At 33.4% G+C, this 22,471-nt stretch overlaps 1 protein-coding gene across 14 annotated transcripts in view; it reads left to right on the forward strand.

Annotated features, from left to right (window-relative positions):
• The window catches only part of EHBP1 (EH domain binding protein 1), a 351,096-nt gene that overhangs the window by 234,822 nt on the left and 93,803 nt on the right, over nucleotides 1-22,471 (forward strand). For all 14 annotated transcript variants that reach the window (XM_012764882.2, XM_012764889.2, XM_012764886.2 and 11 more), the window contains 2 exons: nucleotides 17,155-17,333; nucleotides 17,946-17,994. In XM_012764882.2, coding sequence (XP_012620336.1) covers nucleotides 17,155-17,333; nucleotides 17,946-17,994 — 228 coding nt within the window. The remainder of the gene's footprint in view (nucleotides 1-17,154; nucleotides 17,334-17,945; nucleotides 17,995-22,471) is intronic.

Consider the following 22,471-nt stretch of genomic DNA (forward strand, 5'->3'; position numbering starts at 1 on the left):
AGTCACATATTAATTATGAATTAACTTGCACTGTATCAATTTAGGCTTTATTTTGAAATGTTTATAATCTCGCCAAATGATCAATGTTGGGAAATTATTTAGACAAACCATTTTTATTTGCTGTTATAATCAATGTATTTAGTGAGCAAAAGGACTGAAATGGGGTTAGGGAAAGAGTGAGAGTAAACTGGTAACTATTGGACCAAATTAGAGAACTCAATAAGGTAATTAAAAATATTAAGTTGGTTCCATGACTGTATGCTTTTGTATAAATTGTGTATTTTAACAGGTGAATTTTATTGTGAATTATACTTCAATATATTAACTCTTTAAAAATCTAAACAAATAAAATAAAAAAGAAAAATTTAAGTTGAGAAGGAAAGCCCAAGTCAGCATCCCAATCATCATAAAATATATGTTATATCACTTAGCCAAGAGTTGCATCCATTATTCAATTTGATTTTTTTTTTTTTTTTTTTTTTTTGAGACAGAGTCTCACTCTGTTGCCCAGGATAGAGTGCCATGGCATCAGCCTAGCTCACAGCAACCTCAAACTCCTGGGCTCAAGCAATTCTCCTGCCTCAGCCTCCTGAGTACCTGGGACTATAGGCATGTACCACCATGCCTGGCTAATTTTTTCTATATATTTTTAGTAGGCCAATTAATTTCTTTCCATTTTTTTTTTAAGCAGAGACAGGGTCTCACTCTTGCTCAGGCTGATTTTGAACTCCTGACCTCGAGTGATCCTCCCGCCTCGGCCTCCCAGAGTGCTAGGATTACAGGTGTGAGTCACTGCGCCCAGCCCTGATTTAGCCTTGTCCAATAAAGGCCAACATTTGCTGAAAGGTTGGGTAAAATGTTCTTAAGTATTATTCTTAGATATTATATTCATATGTGATTTATTGTATTCCATTGTTATTAATATATAGGTTAAGTATTTCTCTGGGAAGTATCTAAAAATGTACTTTTCCCATGGTTAACATTCCCAGATCAGAATTTCTCTTTCATTAATATTTTTATATGGCTGTGTGTGGATCTGTTTTTATTCACATTGGTATTACTGTAAAAAAGGATTTCTTGGCCGGGCGCGGTGGCTCACGCCTGTAATCCTAGCACTCTGGGAGGCCGAGGCGGGCGGATTGCTCAAGGTCAGGAGTTCGAAACCATCCTGAGCAAGAGCGAGACCCGTCTCTACTATAAATAGAAACAAATTAATTGGCCAACTAATATATATAGAAAAAATTAGCCGGGCATGGTGGCGCATGCCTGTAGTCCCAGCTACTCGGGAGGCTGAGGCAGGAGGATTGCTTGAGCCCAGGAGTTAGTTTGAGGTTGCTGTGAGCTAGGCTGATGCCACGGCACTCACTCTAGCCTGGGCAACAAAGCGAGACTCTGTCTCAAAAAAAAAAAAAGGATTTCTTTTATAAGACCCATTTTGCTATAATGGTACCTCACTTTATATACAAACTGTGATTATATATTTTGAAAATAAATTTTTGAAATGCTGGTTATATTTTAAATATGCACCAGGAAAAGAGGAATCTCATAATTAAATTATTTTGTAAAAGTGAATACCTGCCATTTAATTTTACTAATTTATAAATTTGTAACATATCTCACACATAAAATATATTTGATAATACTTAGAATTATAGGAAAAAGACTCTCTCTGGATATTAAATGACATGCATGTCATTTTACATGGACATTAATTTTCTTTTTTACTTTTTACCTATTCGAATAATTATTGAAAAAAGATACACTTAATAAAACAGTGCAATCTGAGCCCTTCATAGCATTTCATCTATATCATTTTACTTCTATGGGAATACTAAATATTGTGACAGTATCCATCTTCCCTAGATACTTTATAGACTTGATGCTATCATAATCAAAATGCAAGCAGGATTTTTGGGGAGATGATATGAAAATGATTCAAAATTTATTTAGAAAAATTAATGTTTAAGGATTTTTTTAAAAATATTTTTTAGAAAAATAGCGGTTAATGAGGTTTCATTGGCCATATAAGATGTTAAACCAGATTATAAAATAATAGCAATGTACTGATAAAAACAGTAAGTAGATCACTGAAGCAGAATGTCTACCCCGACAATAAACATGATCTCATTCACGCACATATACATACTTGCATAATAATTTAATATACAATAAAGGAAGCATCACAGAACAATGAAGTACTATTCAGGAAATGATGTTGGGATAATAATGTAGAACTTAATTCACAGCATTCACTAAAATGTATTCTACGTAAATGAAAGCATTAAAGCATTAAATAAAAAATGGGCCAGGTATGGTGGCCCTGTAGTCCCAGCTACTCAAGAAGCCAAGGCAAGAGGATTGCTCGGATAAACAAAAGCTTAGGAAATGTGTTACCACTAGACTTGCCCTGCAAGAAATGCTAAAGGGGCTGGATGGGGTGGCTCACCCCTATAATCCTAGCACTCTGGGAGGACAAGAGAGAAGGATCACTCGAGGTCAGGAGTTTGAGACCAACCTGAGCAAGAGCGAGACCCTGTCTCTACTAAAAATAGAAAGAAATTAGCCGGATACCTAAAAATATATAGAAACAATTAGCCGGGCATGGTGGCACATACCTGTAGTCCCAGCTACTCTTGGGGCTGAGGCAGGAGGATCGCTTGATCCCAGGAGTTTGAGGTTGCTGTGAGCTAGGCTGACGCCACAACACTCACTCTAGCCTGGGCAATAAAACGAGACTCTGTCTCAAAAAAAAAAAAAGAAAAGAAAAAAGAAATGCTAAAGGAAATCCTGAGATTGAAATGAAAGAGTATCAGACACAGTAACTAGAAGATCTATGAAGTAATAAAGATCTCAGTAAAAGTAGATACATGGCCAATTATAAAAGCTATTATTTTTTTTTAAAGGCCAGTATTATTATAACAATGGTGTATAACTCTACCTTTTGTTTTTTAAATAACTTAAAGGAATGCATTAATTTAAGAGATTAAGGCATATTCTAATAAATCTTCACTAGATTAATTAATGTCAAGTTCTATTTGGACACACAGTGTATAAAGGTATAATTTTGTGACATCAACAAATAAAAGCAGTGTTGATGGAATTGTTAAAGGAGCAGAATTTTTGTTACTGAAGTTAAACTGGTATAAATTCAAATTATGTTATTATAATTTTAGGACATTAAAAGTAATCCTAGTAACCACCAATAAAATAGCTAAAGAACATACACAAAAGGCAATGAGAGAGGAATTTAAACAATTCACTACAAAAATCAAGTAAACTGAAAAGAAGACAGTAATGCAGGAAATGAAGGACAAAAAAGCTATAAGGTGTATAGAAAACAAATAGCAAAATAACAGGAGTCCTTTCTTACCAGTAATTATAGTTGACTTTTGAGCAATGTGGAGGATACAGGCACCAATATCTGAAAAAGATTGGCCTTAATTCTATTAATACCACCTCCAAGTTTGACCATGGCCACTTCCAGACTGTAGAGGAGAAGAGGACATTTATGGGACCACTCAAGAAAGATCAAATTATAAAGGAAGAAGGGGCTTAATGTCAGGAACAGATTGTGCAGCTGGTGGGATTTTAATAAAAACCATTTTCCAGTGGGGGAAAATAATAAAAATGATCTTAAATTGGCAACCTAATGTTACAACTTAAGGAACTAGAAAAAGAGCAGATTAAACTCAAAGATAATAGAAGGAAAGAAGTAATAAAGAAGTAATAAAGTAAAGTAACAGAAAAATAATAGAGAAAATTAATTAAACAAAAAGTTGATTGTTTGAGAAAATCAAAAAAATTGACAAATTTTAGCTAATAGACTAAGAATAAAAAGAAGACTCAAATTACTAAAATCAGAAATTAAAATGGGGACATCACTACCTATTCTACAGAAATAAAAGCGTTTATGAAAGAGTACTGCAGCAGTTTACACCAACAAATTGGACAATCTAGAATGAAATGGACAAATTCCTAGAAATGTAAAACTTACCCAAACTAAACTGTGTGGAAATAAAAAATATGTAAAGACCTATAACTGTTAAGAAGATTGAATCAGGAATCAAAAGAAAAGCCCTAAACCTAATGGCTTTACCAGAAAATTCTACCAAACATTTAAAGAAATAACACCATTTCTTCTCAACTTTTCCACATAATTGAGGAGGGGATACTCCCTAACTCATTGTATGAGGTCAGCATTATCCTAATACAAAAGCTAGACAAACTTTACAAGAAAACAAAACTACAGACTTAATATCCCTTATGGAAATTGATATAATCCTCAACAAAATACTAGCTAGGCAAATTCAGCAGCATGTTAAAAGAATTATATACCATGATCAAGTGGGATTTATCCCTGGAATACAAGGATGGTTCAATATATGAAATCCATCAATGTAATATACCACATCAACAGAATGAAGGAGATAAAACATGATCATCTCAATCAATGTAGAATAAGCATTTGCAGAATCCTATACCCTTTCATGATTAAAAATATAAATAAGTAAAAAATAACATTCAGCAAACTATTATAGGAATTGAAGGGAGGGTACCTAAACTTGATAAAATCCATATATGAAAAACCCACAGAGAATGTCATACTCAATAGTGATAGACTAAAAACTTTTCTTCTATGATTAGAAACAAGACAAGGATGCCCACTCTTTCCAGTTATCTTTTACATAGTATGGGAAGTCCTAGCCAGAGCAGTTAGGCAAAAAAAAAGAAATAAAAGGCATCCAAATCAAAAAGGAAGACATAAAATCTGTTTCCAGATAAGTTTTTTTTTTTTTTTTTTTTTTTTTTTAGATTTGGAGACGGGGTTTGACTGTGTCAGGCTGGTGTCAAACCCCTGAAGCAGCAGCTATCCACCAGCCTTGGCCTCCCAGAAAGCTAGGACGACAGGCATAGAAAACCCTTGTGATGCCACCAAAAAACTGTTACAAATGCAGCAAAATAGCAAGATACAAAGTTAACAAAAAGCAATCCGTTGCATTTTTGTACACTAACAATGGACAATCCAAAAAGGAAATTAAGGAAATAATTTCATTAACAATAGCATAACAAAGAATTACTTAGGAATTAACTTAACCAAGAAGGGCAAAGACTTGCACACCAAAAATGACGAAAACATTTCTGAAAGAAATTGAAGAAGACATAAATAAATGGAAAGATATTTCATGTTCATGGTTTAAAAAACATAATAGTGTTAATATGTCCATAGTACTCAAAGAGATTACATATTTAATACAATTACTATCAAAATCCCAATGATTTTTTGGGCAAAAAATACAAAAACACATCTTAATATTTATATGGAATCTCAAGGGACCCTGAATAGCCAGAAATAATCCTGAAAAAGAACAAAAGTTCTTATACTACCTTATTTTAAAAGTTATTGCCAAGCTACAGTAATTCAAACAGTGTTGTGCTGACATAAAGACTGACATATAGACCAATGAAATAGAATAGAGAATCCAGAAACAAACCTCTACATATAAGGTCAATAATTTTTCAACAATAAAAGCAACACCACTTAATGGAGAAAGGACTATCTTTTGAACAAATAGTTTTGGGAAACTGGATATCACATATGAAAGAATGAAGTTGGACCCTTAATTAACACCATATACAGAAAGCAATTCAAAATAGATCAAAGACCTAAATGTAAGAGCTAAAACTATAAAACTGTTAGAAGAAAACATAGAACAAAAGCTTCATAGCATTGGATCTGGCAGTGATTCTTAGATATGACAACATAGGCACAGACAGCAACAAAAAAATAGACAAATTGGACTTCATAAAAATTTAAAACCTTTGTGCATCAAAGAACACAATCAAGAGTGAAAATACTTCCACTCTTCAAAACAGAAGAAAATATTTGCAAATAATATATCTGATAAGGGATTTATATTCAGAATAATAGTGAACTCTTAAAACTTTACAACAAAAAACTAAGCAACCCAATTCAAGAGCAGACAAAGGCCTTGAATAGATATTTCTCCAAAGAAGACAAATAGCCAAGAGGTATATGAAAAGATGCTCATCATCACTAATCATTAGAAAATGCAAATCAAAACTATAATGAGATACCACTTCACACCCATTTGAATGGCTATTATCCCCACCCCAAACCCCACCAAAAAAAAAGCCCAAAAAATAACAAGAGTTGGGAGGATGTGGAAAAATTAAACCTCTTAATGTAATGTGTGAATGTAAAATGGTACATTGCTGTGGCAAACAGTATCATGGTTCCTGAAAAAATTAAAAATAAAATTACCATATGATTTAGCAATTACATTTCTGAGTATGCAGTAATCCCCCCTTATCTGTGATTTCGCTTTCTAAGGTTTCAGTTACCCACAATCAACTATCATCCAAAAATATTGAATGGAAAATCCAGAAATAAATAATTTGTAAGTTTTAAATTGTGCAGTATTCTTTGTACTGTAATGAAATCTCACACCCTCCTTCCTCGACCCAGGGTATCAATCATCCCTTTATCCAGTGTATCAATGCTTTATATGCCACCTGCCTCTTTGCCACTTAGTAGCCATCTTGGCTATCAGATAGAAAAAATATAGTACCTCATATTTAGGGCTTGGTACTATCCACAGTTTCAGGTATCCATTGTGGGTCTTTGAACATATCGATGCAGATAAAGGGGGACTACTATATACTCAAAAGAATTGAAAACAAGATCTCAAAGATTTTTTTGTACACCCATGTTCATAGCAACACTATTTGCAAAAACCAAGAGGTGGAAACAACCCAAATGTCCATTGATGGATGAATGGAGAAACAAATATGTATACACACATACACAGACACATACACACACACAGTAGAATATTATTCAGTCTGAAAAAGGAAGAATATCGTGTCACATGCTCCAACATGAATGAACCTTCAGGATATTATGCTAAGTAAAATAAGCCAGTCACAAAAAGATAAATATTATATGATTCTACTTTTAAGAAGTGTCTAAAGTTATCAAATTCATAGAAAAAGATAGTAGAATGGTGGTTACCAGGGACTCTGAGGATGAGGAAAAGGGGAATTGTTTAAGGGTAGAGAGGGTTTCAGATTTGCAAGATGAAAAAGTTCTAGAGATTTGTTTCACAACAATGTGAATAATCTAACACTACTAACTGTACACTTAAAAATGGTTAAGATGGTAAATATTGTGTGTATTTTACCATAATAAAAAGAAATTATTAAAAAGTTATTGAGGATCCCAAAGAACTTTGGGTTATGTGAGTTATACTTATTGATATTTACAATATTAGAAATTAAAACTGAAAAAATTTTAAAGTATATTGACTCATTTAAAATTACTATATTAAACCATTGTGTTACATATTAACATAAATAACATAGTATTTTCATGAAAATTACTATATTTCCAAAATAAAAACAATTTAGTAAGAAGTGTGACATCATTTTTCATTTTTGCCAGTGTCTAATGTCTGACTTAATAGAAAACAGTTTCTGTAGGTAATGTGTTGTTTTAGTTGTAGTCTATGAGGGAAATTTGACCTTGTTCAGATATATAGTTAGGAAACTAAAGAGAATTTTAACGCTCTTCAAATAATTGAAGATTGTCTTCTTTGATACTGCACCAAAACTCACAAGTGATAGTTTAAGTTAGTCACTATGTGGAATCTGAAACCATACATTGGCTTATGTGGCATTTTCAACTGCAACTTTCATTGATGTTGTGGTTTTATAACAGCATGCATTGTTCATTTGGAAAACATTGATTCTCCTACTGATGCAAATCTTCCAAATGTCACATTTGACTACACAGTATAAAGAACAACATTTGTTAATATCACCAGCAATAACCTCTAGGGAAGAAAAAAAAAGGTTAGGAGGGAAGGGGCACAAAAATGGAACAGCTTCTGGGGTGTTCACAAAGTTCTAATTCTTGTGGTATCATGATTTTCTAGTAATCAATTTGTTCTTTGCTTTATAGTTTCAAGCATGAATTCCTAAACAATATACTTTAGTTTTGACTGGTTTTTAATTTTATGTAAATGAAATCATATGCTATGTACATATTTGTACCTGTTTTCTTTTGTTCAGTATTATGTTTTAGGATTAAACATGTATATTTCATGTGTGCGTGTGTGTGTGTGTGTGTGTGTGTGTGTGTGTGTGTAGTATTTCACTATCTGAATAGACCACAATTTTGAAACCCATGTTACCATTGATGAACATTTATGTTATTTTCAGATGTGGAAAATTTTAAACAGTGCTGCTGTGAACATTTTTGCACATGTATTCTATTCTGCATAAGCATGCATTTCTATAAACTATAAACCTAGGAAATGCTGGGTCATAGAATATGCACGTTTTCACATTTAGCATAATAGATGATGCCAGAGTTTTTTCATCAGCCCTATAAGAAAGCTCCTTTGCTCCATATCCTTGCCAACAATTGGTATTTTTAATTTAATTACAATTTCATTTTATCTCAATTAAAAGACTTTTTAAATTTCAGCCCTTCTGGGGAGAATTGTGCCGTAGTACCTTGTACAATCCTCTGAATACTAATGTGACAGAGCAAATTTTCATATTTGCTAGATATTTGGATTTCTTCTTTTATAAAGTGCAAATTCAATTTGTTCCCATCTTTCTTTTGGTTGACTTTTTCTTACTGATTTATAGAGGTTCTTTGTATATTCTAGTATTCTGGCTGGAAACTCTTTCTGGGGGAAAATACGTATAGTTATTTTGCTTAACTTTGCCAGGTTAACTTAACTTTAAGGGTAGGAAATATAGTATGTTAGCATTATAGCATTAGATATACTGGGCCACATTTTAACTCTTTATGAGCTGTTCAGTTGTAAGGTGACAAGACCAGGTGAGTAAGTGTGGATCACTCTGCCCTGTAAGATACAGGATCTTGTAACAGCCCACACACTAAACTGTTAGGTCTCCCAAGAGACATGCTTGCATCAATCATACTAAGCTTAGGGAAGCTGCAGCCTTTGTTTTTCAACAGACATTTATAGTTTATTCATAGGCCTTCAGGTATCGATGCAGTTCACCAAGCTGGGGTCAGTTTTATAATAAATAACATTGCCTATGAATACAGCTGACATCTTACATTGAGCATAATCCAATATATTTCCATGGAAATGGTATTGGAAGAAGGTAAATTTGAGGTCATTTCCTCATGGAGAAAGAATTTAGGCCTGTTGATTAACCTTTTTTTCCCTAGAAAAAATTGGTATCTTTACAAAACTAAGTATTCTAATCCATGAATGTGATATATCTCTTCATCTCTTTAGGTCTTATTTACTTTCTCACAATAAAACTTGATGGTTTTTTCATAGCAGTCATGTAGATTATTTATAGATTTGTGCCAAGTACTTGATTTTTTTTATGTCACTGAATGGTTTTCAACTTTTTAGTTTCTACTTTTGTTAATGTATAGGAGTGCAGTTGGTTTTATACATTTATTTTATATCCAACAACCTTGCTAAATTCTCTTATGAATTCTAATAAATTATCTATAAGTTCTTTTGGATTTTCTACATATACAATTATTTGTAAATAATGTTTTATAGCTTTATTTCTTTTCTAATATGTATGCCTTTATATCTTTATCTGACCCTAATGTACCAGCTAGGACCTCCAGTACAATATTGAATAAAAGTGGTGATAGATTCTCAATCTCAAAGGGAAAACTTTAAATACTTCATTGTAATATTTGCTATAATCTTTTTATAGGAAGCTTCTATACTACTACAAGTTTGCTAAGATTATTTTTTAGCATATAAATTAATATTAATTTCATTAAATGATTTTCTGAATCTGGTTAGATGATAGTATTATAATATTTTCCCTATTTTCTCTTAATGTGTCAAGTTACCTCAGTAGAGTTGCTAATGTTAAGCCAAATGTGCATTCCTAAGGTAAGTTTAATTTGCTCATGATGTATTATCCTTTTTTATAAATTACTAATATTTTCATTAAGACTTTTGCTTCTATATTCATAACAGATTTTCTTATAATTTGTCTTTTCCTATTGAGTTTTGATATAAAGATTTACTAGGCCTATGAAATGAGTTAAGGAATAAACCCATTTTTCTTGTTTTCTGGAAGAATTTATGTAGTATTGGAGATATTTCTTCCTTGAATGTTTGGTGAAACTTATTAGTGAAACCAACTGGAATTTTCATTGTGGGAAGGTTTTTAATTACAAATTCAATTTCCTAGTCCCAGCCACTTGGGAGGCTGAGGCAGGAGGATCACTTGAGCCCAGGAGTTTGAGGTTGTAGTGAGCTACAGTGACGCCACTGCACTCTACCCAGGGTAACAGAGTGAGACTGTCTCAAGAAAAAAAAAAAAAGAAAAAACACATTCAATTTCTTTAATATTTATAGAACTATTTAGGTTTTCTGTTTCTCTTTTGAATCTATGGCAGTAAGCAATATTTTTCTAGGAATTTGCTTCCCTCTTTCTTTCTTGGTTATTCACATTAAGGATTTAATTGACTTTGTCTTTTCAAAGAAGCAACTTTTGACTTTGCTGATCTTCTCTATTATATTCTTATTTACTATTTTATTACTTTTGCTATCATTTTTATATTTCTTTTTTTTTCTGTCTTTGGGAGTAGGGGATAGGGCTCGTGTTGCTATTGGAAATTCACCCAAAGTGTAGCTCTACCTCTCAACTCATTCTTCCTGGCCAACCACTGTAAAAACAGCACTGACAATTTCATTTACTCTCTAGTTTTCTAGTCTCTCCACATCTTGACTTGGAGATAATTATTTGATGTTTATTAGAAAGTTTTTAAAAAATATTTTGCATAGCTTTTTTAAAAATTATGTGTAGAACAAGGGTAATCCTTAAGTGGAAGTTCCTTCCAATATTCTTTTAATTATGGTATAAACTTTCTGATTACCTACTAGTAGAATAACAAAGCCTAACTTCAGTTTTACTATGAGAATACAAAAGTGATTTAAATGAAAATACTTTGAAGAAAATTAAGACCAAAACAGGGACAAGTGTTCTTATTGTTCTTTTGCTGTTTTGGGGGACTCACCAAATGCTAAGATATATCCAAATTTCCTCAAATGTGATGTAGAGAGACCAAAATGTCTTACAACTTTGGCGATGGTAGTGCATAATCTTATTGCCCTGGACTTAATTAGCTCTTGTTCTAGTTCAAGCCAATAATCTAAAATCTAACAGAATGGACAGAGGATTTTATTAACAAAATACTCTTGAGGTGTAAACTGTTTGGATCAGTTGCCCTTTTTGAATCAATTAATTAAACATACACAGGGCAGTGGTCCAGACTCTGAAGTAGATAAGAAGTTGACCAAGGTATTAGGTAATCTCAAGAAATTTACAGTTTCTGGGGAAGTCCTAAAGCGGCATTATCTTGAAACGTGTAATGCATGTTGTTTAAAAGCACAGGCTTTGGAATGGGAACACCTTGGTATAGATTCTAACTCCTCTGCTTCCTAGCTATATAACTTGAGCTTCCTCAACTGTAAATTGGAAATAACAGGACCTATCTCAAAGGAGTTGTGAGGATTATATGAGCTAATCCATGTAATGGTTTTAACATTGTATGTGAGACATAGTAGGTGCTCAATTTATATTTTATGAGTTAATGAAAAATTAATAAGCCTTTTTTGTAGAGAGAAGAATTGAATATATTTTATTGAGTGTATTGTGGTCAAAGAAAAATCTAGTAAATGCTGAAAGAGAGATACAGAGTCAAAGGAACATTGAAAAGGACTCCCTATTGACTGGGAATTGGGAGATTTCATATAGGAGATGACATTCCACTAAATCTTGAAGGCAGATTGGAATTATAGCAGTTATACTTAGGACAGAAGATAATCTATGTGGAGGTGATGATCCATATGACCAAAGATTGAAGGTGGGGGAGCTGGGATTTAGGCAGGAAAGCATAGTGATTTTAAAGAATGGTAAGTAATCCTAGAGAGAAAACACATTGAAAAAGATTTGATATTCAATGCTTGTCATTTTGTATGTTATCGAGAGCCATTAGAGACTTTGAGCTGTGCTTTAAGAAGACTGATGCTAGCTGGGCACAGTGGCTCATGTCTGTAATCCCAGCACTTTCCGAGGCTGAGGTGGGAGGATCACTTGAAGCCAGGAGTTTGAGACCAGCCTGAGCAAAAGTAAGATCCCGGCTCTACAAAAAAATAAAACATAAAAATTAGCTGGGCATAGTCATGCACACCTATAGTCCCTGTAGCCTTAGCTACTTGGGAGGCTGAGGCAGGAGGAACACTTGAGCCCAGGAGTTCAAGGCTGCTGTCAGCTATGATCCTGCCATTGCACTCCAGCCTGGGCAACAGAGCAAGACCTTGTCTCCAAAAAAAAAAAAAAGACCTATGCTTATGACAGTTGGTCAGATAAGTGAGAATTTGGAAGAAGGAAGACCTGTAAGGAAGATTTTATGATAGCCCAAGCAAAATAATAACAAAAACCTTAAAAAAATAGTACCAAAACTACCCATAAATTATCCAGTAAGAAATAATAGGTGAAGGTGAATAATAGGTGAAGAATTCAAAGGTGATTCTGAGATTAAAAGTCTAGACAGTGAGACAATAGCAATATCATTTGCAAACAAAATGAAAATAAGCAGGTTGTAAGCAAAGATTATAATTAAGAGGATATGATATGATAGTTGGAATCCTGGGAATGAATCAGCTCAAAATGTAGAGATAGAAAACTATTTAGAGCAATCAGAATCTAGAGGAATATATGGCTGTATGAGTGGAAGAAGGGGAGACAGCAAAAGGAAAGAAACTGTAGTCAGAGGTGTAGAACAGAAACAATGGAATGGAAATTTCTCTATTAAAATTTAGGAAATTTTGCAACAAGTTATTTGACTAGGTTTTCTGAAAGAGAAGCTTACTGTCATTGTTAGGAAGAATAACTAGATGGCTTTATTATTTTTACCATTTAATCTGCTGTTAACAAAAAATAATGCATTAAAATTATCTGTATTTGAAAGTTCGATTCTACCTTTTATGAACAGATTTTGATGTCTTCTTATCTTTGGAAGGTAATAAATTACAGGGTCATTCAGAACTTCTTTCACCAAACCCAAAGAAATAGATACATTAACAAGCATTGCAAATGCCCTGTTTTGCACATAAAATATCAAGGTGTCAAGATTATTTTCCAGTTAAAGCTTTGTTTGCAAAAAACAAAAAAAAGAAGAAGGAAAGAAAGAAACTTTTCACTATTTTGAAGAAATTCTTGGCCTTTGAAATTTTCAAAGGAGACTCCAAACACAGGAATTCAGTGCTGATAGTGCATTTATGGTAGTAATAATAATTGCAGTTAACATTTACTAAATGATTCCTGTTTGCCATACATTGTTCTAAGCGTTTTACATGCCTTTATTCATTTAGCAGTATTTACTGAGTGTCTACTCCATGCCAGGAACTGTTCTGGGCACTTGGAATAGGTTAATAGATGAAACAAACTAAAATTCCTGACTTCATGGACCTTGTATTTAGTGAGGGCAGATAGATATTAACCAATAAGCATAATAAATAAAGTATATGGACCATAAAAAGATGGTAAGTAGTATCAAAAAAATAGAGCAAGGTAAGGGGAATTAGGAGTTGCTGGGTTTGGGTTGGGTGATGGAGATGGATTGCATTATTAAGTAGGGTGGTCAGAGTAAGCCTAATGGGGAAGGTTGCATTGGAGTTAACTATGCAGATATCTGAGAGAAGAGCACCAGGTAAATGGAACAATCTTGGCAAAAGATCTAAGGTGGGAATGTGTCTGGAATATCCAAACAACAACAAAGAGGTCAATGTGGTTCCTTTTCAGAAAGACATAGTCACAGGTGCTGCAGAGCTACACACACACACCTCCTACCTCCCCCAACCCCCAATGTGGTTTCATTTTCAGAAAGACATGGTCACAGGTGCTGCAGAGCTACACATATGCACGCACACACGCACCCTTCCCCCACCCCCGCCCAACTCACAGCTGTTCGCTCTCTCCAAAGAACAAGTTGATCAGGAAGCCTTGCTGCAGCCATGGCTTTTAAAGAAAAACACCTGTGGAACTAGAGGTGATTTACTGAATTAGAATTACCCAAATCAGCTGCAATATAAAGTCCTAGGTGAAGATGTAAGCTCACTTGATCAGAGAAGTAAAAGAAAGGAATCTCAAAGTGAAAAGACAATTTGGATGCATACCAAGACTTCAAGAATCACTACAAGAAAAACACCTTGTGGTGAAGGTTCTAAGACTTGGGGTTGCTTCCAGAAGAGAATCCACAAGTGACTCATTGACTTGCACAGTCCTTCTAAGACTGTTAAACAAGTTCCTTCCACCAATATTGACCTAACAGTTGAGGTTGAAGTCACCATTGCAGATGCTTAAGTCAACTATTAAATATTTTAATAAGTTGGTTATCAGTTGTTTAAAAAAAACGGGTCAGTATGGTTGAGAATGATCAAGGGAGAGAGTGATATATATGATCAGAGAGGTCATGGGCAGGAAAAAAGTGAGGCAGATCTTGTTACTACAATGCTATGAGACAGGTACCATTATAATCCCCATTTTACATGTGGAAACTGAGATATAAAGAAGCCAAGTAACTTGTTGCTTCTGTTGTAAGATCAAAAGCTGGCTGTAACAAGGAACAAGCTATTTCATCCTCTTATATACTAAAGGTTTCAAAATGATTTAATTGCTAATTTATTTATGACCCTCTGCAAAATATTGGATGAAAGGTCATCAGTTTTGGAGTGGATGATTCATTTAGCAATGGCTCTACTTTAATTTTTTTTTCCTTGCAAACCAACGTGACCATTTATAGGGCTTGTTGTAAATTCATCAAAGTTTCTTTTTTTGGGGGAGCGGGGGGGACAGAGTCTCACTTTGTTGCCCAGGCTAGAGTGAGTGCCGTGGCATCAGCCTAGCTCACAGCAACCTCACACTCCTGGGCTCAAGCAATCCTCCTGCTTCAGCCTCCCGAGTAGCTGGGACTACAGGCATGTGCCACCATGCCTGGCTAATTTTTTCTATATATATTAGTTGGCCAATTAATTTCTTTCTATTTATAGACAGGGTCTCGCTCTTGCTCAGGCTGGTTTCGAACTCCTGACCTTGAGCAATCCGCCTGCCTCAGCCTCCCAGAGTGGTAGGATTACAGGAGTAAGCCACCACACCCGGCCCATCAAAGTTTCTTTAATTGCCTATGACCTCTTTGTATTGGAAGTACATTAAGCACCCCTTCATACAAGGATTTTGTATTAGAATCAATTCGAATTTTCGTTTAGTTCTTCTAGACTTTTCATATTAAGGCTTCTTAGAAACAGGGATATATTTATAATCATAATGACATTGCTAGATATATTTTCCTTAATTCTTATATATAGAAAGCCATTCTAGATCATATGGTGATAATGACATTTATACATTACCTATGTCCATGCAACTGACAATTGAAATGAATCAATGTAATGATGGTTGCTGATTATCTGGCCCATGTATGTGCTACCCATGCTGGAATAAATCAATACCTTAATAATATAATTTGTTATAGAAAAACATTTTAATAAAGACAATTCTTTAAGTAATAGAAAAACCTAAGAAAAAATGTGCCTAGTTCAGTGATCCCTTAGCTTATCCATAGACAACTCTCCACTCTACTTCCAGGTTAAGTGACTAGAGGGATTTGAAAGTCATAGTGGAAAAGATACTTAATAGTTCATTTTTATACATGTTAGATTGCTAGTTAAACGAGCTATTGTTTACTCTAAAGTATGATTACTATATTGGGAATTCCATTTTAACCTCCCTCATTTTAATTAGAATTTATCCAAACTTTTTGATTTTTATGACCTGTGAATTTATCAGCATTGACTGTGTGGAGGTGATTAAAGAGCAGTAGTACTTTGCTAGATTTATGGTTGTTTATGTAATAATTTATTAATCTGTCAGTTAATACAAAATGAGAAGTTACACTCTTGGTGTTTCTTAGTAGTTGTCTCACAGAAGCCGTGAATGCATAAATCATAATTATGTGGATTGATGGTAATTGTTTGGCATTAACATGCTTTTGTCAAGTGGGGGCATCATTGGTCTTTCTTAAAGCAGTCTGGTAAGACTAGTTTGTTAAACTTAAATGATATTAGGGATAAATATTAATAATTGTTCTCCTGTCACCCTACTTTAAAGGGCCTCTATTTTATGTCTAAGTTTTATCATAGCTAGCATTTGTAATTAATAGAAGATTTAAAGGCCAGAAACAGGTAGTAGTTTTCTTTATAGTTTTCCATTGTATCAGCCCCTAAAGTTATCATCACAAAATGGAGTTATTATTCAGTAAAAGAAAAAATGACATGGTTTTAAGAATAATGAAAGTTTAGAATAAAATCTTACATAGTCTTAGTTTTATTATCATTATTGTTCTTTTAAGTATATGAACATGGGGACAAATATATGCTTAAGATTTAAAACATACACAACTAACTCACTTCATATTCAAAAGTAGCTCTCAGTGATAATTAAAGATATTTTGAGCATATCCAAAATACATATTGTTGTGTGTTGTTGCTACCAGCACCTGACTGTTGCCACCATTAAATTTATATATAAGAAGGATGTTCGAATATATTGTCATTGTGTTATTTGTTTAAAATACATATATGATTACTGTATTTTAAAAAGTTAGCATGATTTTAATCTCTTCACTACTGAAAATTTATCCTACAGTTAGATTTCAAAGAGCATTATTTTTAATCTAGTCAAAAAGGACCCATATTTATACATGATTGCATTGGGGAAAATTTTTTGGGTGTGAGAGTTACACAGACATTCAGCTTTAAATATTTAACTACTTTAACATGATGTTTCCGTCAATAAAGCTCTTGGCGTGTTCTTACGTATAAGTTTAAAATCTTGCATCCTTGTCAGGCAAATGCCATGGGCTAAAACTGAAGATAATAACTTAAGATTTATGTCTCCTTCTTAGAGGTTACACTTGTTGTGAATTGACAGTTTCGAAGGACCTAAACTGACATCAAAGAGTTCAAATGATCTGGTTAGGTCAATTAATGTTAATTTTCATCTTCCATTAAATTCTTTTAAATGTTTTCCTCTTTTTCTTTTTTCTAGCCAAGTCCTATACCAAGTCCTGTTTTGGGGCAAAAGCCAAATGCTAGTCAGTCATTGCTTGTATGGTGCAAAGAAGTTACTAAAAACTACCGAGGAGTGAAAATCACCAATTTTACTACATCATGGAGAAATGGTTTATCTTTCTGTGCAATATTACACCACTTTAGACCAGATTTAATGTAAGTAGAAACATTTTTCATTCCTTATAAATATTTTGTAAATAATAGACATTTTTAAAAAGAACATAAAATAGTTTCTTAGCATGTATCCTGAAATACTTTGTTTCTGTTTTATTACCCACACCTCTTGCTTTTTGAGGAGAAGAAATGTATGCCAGAAGGAAAAGTTCTTCTTGATACTGAAAAACAATATTTTCTCTTTTTAAAGAAAATGGTTTTTCTTCTTAATCTCATACAAAGAACTGACTTCAAATTATCATGAAAATTGTGTTAGTGTTAAAATGGGATGAGACAAATAAGCCTGTAGCTCTTTGTACACTGACAAGGGATTACCTCATGGTAAATATGGTTGTCAAGGCTAGTCTCTGGTCTCCTGCCTTAACTTCTCTTTTAGATGGAAAGCTTCAGGCAATGAAACATGTAATCACTGTTTTTATTTATTTATTTATTTCCTTAACTTTCCATACTATTAGTTTTGTTGATTGAATTGCTGTGAAATTGCTAGCTACTCTTTGATATTATTGCATGTCAAATTTTTAGATTCAGTTTGTTTTAAAAAAAGCTGTTTGTATCAAATACTGTATATACTCACTGTGCCATTTTCTCCCTCAGTGACTACAAGTCTCTGAATCCTCAAGATATCAAAGAGAACAACAAAAAGGTAAGAATTGCTGAGGAAAAAAATACGTCATTTCAATTTTGGCTTCTCTGCAGGCTTTTATTAATTTGGAGAAAGTGAGGCTGTTTTGTGAAGTCATAGCTACAGCTCACAGAAAGTTGTCTGCTTCCTGCAGTTCAAATAGGATGCATGGTCTACTCTGATTTGCCTTGGACTTTAAAGATCACAACAAGTGCCAGGCTGGCATCAGATTTTAATGTGTGTATGAACTTCATTAACAGTTAAAATTCGTTAAAGCATATTCCTTTTATTCTAAGATTTAGCTTTTTAAAAATGTACCCCAAACTGGTGTGCCATAACTATTATGTAAGTTTAGAAAAATATGTTAGGAAAGGGTGAAAGCAGGAGCCTAATGGGAAGCCAGAGAGAGTGCTTAGGTTCTTAGAAGCAAAAAGAGGTATAAATATTGGTTCTTTTCATTTTCTGGTAAACTATATACAGTCATGCACTGCATACTGACATTTCTGTCAATGATAGACCTCATATACAATGATGGTACCACAAGATGATAATAATGTGTTTTTACTGCGCATTTTATGTGTTTAGATATGTTTAGATACACAGATACTTAACACTGTGTTACAATTGTCTGTGGTATTTAGTAACATGCTGTATAGATATGTAAGGAGCAAGAGGCTATACTGTATAACCTAGGTGTGGAGTAGTCTATACCATCTAGGTTCACACAAAATCAAAATTGCCTAATGATGCATTTCTCAGAACATATCCCCATGGTTAAATGACACATGACTGTGTATTTTTCCATATAATTAATTAATATACTGAGATCATAGCTTCCCAACTGGTATTGGGGAGGGGGTAGAGATGGGTATTGATCCTTTTAGCTATCAGGGCAGCTGTGTATGGCTGAGTTCTTGGACCCCCCCAGGCCTACCTAGCTGACTGTGGTTATAGGCTGACTTACCTGTTTAACCCAGTACAAGTACAGTATCATTTTCTGTACACAACGAGGGAAGCACCTAACTCAGCACATAGTAGGTACTCAGTGTTCTTTTGCACTGAATTGAATTCTTCATCTGAAAAACTAATGAAATATATTGTTGCTTAGACTAAGAGTTATTAATCTATGATCTGTGGATAAAATTCAGGGGGTCCTTGAACATGGTTGGGGGAAAGAATACATTTTATTTTTATAATTCTTCAACTAAAATTTAGCTTTTCCTTCAGTTATAAATTTAGGCAACAAACCACAATAGTATTAGCCATGCCTGAGACTGTGTCACTTTTAGAAATCACAGATATTTTCACATCATGCTACAGTTGTTGCAGATACCTCCAAATACCTTTTAAGATTATCTCTTCTTCAAAATTACATTAATTAATGCATTCATAAAAGGCACATATATTACTATTTCCCAAATTTGGTTTCACTAATATTTTCATGGTTGTATTTCTCAGTATAATTGATTTCTTTTGTAATTATATATATTTTATACACATAAAATATTATTTTGAAAAGGGATCCATTGCCAAAAAAGCTTATGAGACAAAGTGGTTAATAATCTCTGGTCTAAAGTTTTTTAACATACTTTAAATTAGATAATTAAAACCACTAGTGATAAAAAAAAAAAGTCTTGGATTTTGATAGAAGTTCAGTTAACAGCCTATGTCTATTAAAGTGAAATGCCTTCTTTTTCATTAATTAATGAATTAATAATTTTTCATCAATAAAAGAATTTGAATCAAAACATTTTTTTTTTTAAGAAATGGGGTCTCACTTTCTCACCTGGGTGAGTTTAATTGGCATGAACATAGCTTACTATAACCTTGAACTCCTGGGCTCAAGTGATCCTCCTGCCTTTAGCCTCCCATAGTGCTAGGATTATAGGTGTGGGCCACTGCACCCAGCCTCAGAACAATTTTTTATCTTTATTGTTTTCTAAAAGCAAAAATTTGTATAGCCATCAAAAAGTTCTTCTTTCTTTGCAAATACATATTGCTGGCCCTGGAGTAATACATTTAAAAACTGCCAAGTTTTTACTGAAATATGCCACCAAAAGTAATCTATAAACATTAGTATAATTTTCTTTATAGAAATCACTCTTCTGATGAGCATGTTACAAAGTAACTCATTCTCATGAATTATTTCTTATATAATTTCAGAGATCCTATGTCTATTAAAGTGAAATGCCTTCTTTTTCATTAAGTTATATATATACATATATACATATTAAGTTATATTAAGTTGTATATATGTTATATATTATATATTATTATATTATATATAATATATGTTATATTAAGTTATATATATAAGTTATTATATATATACATACATACACACATATACATACTTTGGGGGGGTGAGACAGAGTCTCACTCTGTTGCCCCAGGTAGAGTACAATGGCATCATCATAGCTCACTGAAACTCCAACTCCTGGGCTCAAATGATGCTCCTATCTCAACCTCCTGAGTAACTGGAACTACAGGCATATGCCACCATGCCTGGCTAATTTTTATATTTTTAGTAGAGACAGGGTCTCACTCTTGCTCAGGCTGGTATTGAATTCCTCAGCTCAAGCAATCCTCCCACTTTGGGCTCCCAGAGTGCTAGGATTATAGGCTTGAGCCACCACGCCCACCCTAAATTATTAATATATCTTAAATATGACAGTTCTTTACCTGCATTTTCTTGCATTTGAATGAAATGCTAGGCTAATTTAAATACAGATATAAACATTATAAAATAAACCATTATTTTTATAAAGTGGAGCTATCAACTTATTATTAAAATTTTTTCAAAGAAAACATTGTTGATTTTACCTACCTATATATTTTTTAAGAATATGGGGAATCTCATTAAGTCTTAAGTCACACTTCTTTACATTAGTTTTTCATGAACTTAGTAATAGTGACCATATCTTGGATTTGTATATTGCTACATAGAGAAGAATATCCCATTAAAAATTTTTCTCAATTATGTCTTCTAGGGCAGATAATCATGGCTTTTGGAAAGATATTTAACTTTGATGATTCTATTCATTGCACTATTCAATAAATGATTGTTACATAGTTTTCCTTTTTTATCACTTGCAACTTCTTGCCTGATATCTACATTGAGTATCTCAGTTGCTACCTCCAGATTAATTCAATTTCACACAATTCTTCCCAAATGACCCTATGTGCCCTTGATTGGACTTAAAGTAGCACAGGAAACAATGCCTGTGTCTTAAGCTTCATGTAGATGCATAATATAACTGGCAGTGACTCCTCCTTACCAATTAAATAACATACAGGCATGAATTTACTTTGAAAGACCTCTTTTTTTTCCACACACAAACAGCTAAAAAGATAGTATGTGGTTGACCATAGGAGAAGAGGTTAACCTATGGGGAAATTATTTTATAAAGTCTTGACCTCACTTACAAGAAACCTGGTTTGTTTTTAAATGTTTTTTAGTGCAATTAGTGTACCTAAAATGAATTGCTACATGAAGCAAAATACCAGCAGGAGTTTCCCCACAAGGAAGTTAATCATTTTCCCAGGTCTGTAAAAAACGCTGAATAAAAAAAGATATTTACCTGTGACATCTGATCTTAACCAATATGTCAGTGTTTTAGATAATTGGGAAATGTTTAGAATACTGCCTGTGGTGCTGTTCCTGATGGTCTGCAATTGATGTCTGTCAATCAAGTTGTCAAGAAGACACATGAGGAAGAAAATGACTTTAATTTTCCTAAAACATGTAAAATAACAAACAAGCCTATACATGCACACCAACTGAGCCATTCTCTCTAGTAAATATTTTGAGGTACCTATATTATGAAGCCTAGTGCTGTGAAAATTGAAGAGGTTTTTAGTATCACAATTTATATTTCATTTTCTTTCTTACCCCACAACATTTATTAAACTACAGGAAGAATATGAGCCAAGGATTAAATTCAAAGGTAGAAATGTACTTTAACATGTAAGTGCGAAAGACTGATTTCATTTTAAATTGTTATATAATTTCCTAACATTTCTTTTAAGAAAAACTTTGAAATATGATCCTAAATCTAGGTTGTTAAAAAGAATAGACATTTTATATCTCAAAGCAAGAATATATCTAGAGGATTCTTACTTTCTCTGAGAGTATATCTAAACCTCTAGCTGTATATTTTTAATGCTTCCTAGCAACACAGTGTTGTTTTCAAGGGTTACTTCAGGATAGTAATAATTAATTGTAAATTGAGAAACAGCTTTGATTCTTGAAAACTAGAAAAACCTGATGTTCCACAGTCATTTAAAGGCGAACAAAAGTAATACAATGCAGCCTTACATTCTCAACTGAGTTGTAGTACTCAAAACATTTCATTCTTTCCAAAATGGATGAAGTAAAAATGAAGTCACTCTTATTATGAAAGTCAATCTTAATTGAGCATTTAAAAAATGTTTCTGTGTTTTTAGGCTTACGTAGCATTTATTTGTATGTTATATAATCTAGTGGTTCTTTTGACTT

Source organism: Microcebus murinus, chromosome 3 (assembly GCF_040939455.1).
Source record: "Microcebus murinus isolate Inina chromosome 3, M.murinus_Inina_mat1.0, whole genome shotgun sequence".
In the NCBI taxonomy this organism is placed as follows: Eukaryota; Metazoa; Chordata; class Mammalia; order Primates; family Cheirogaleidae; genus Microcebus; species Microcebus murinus.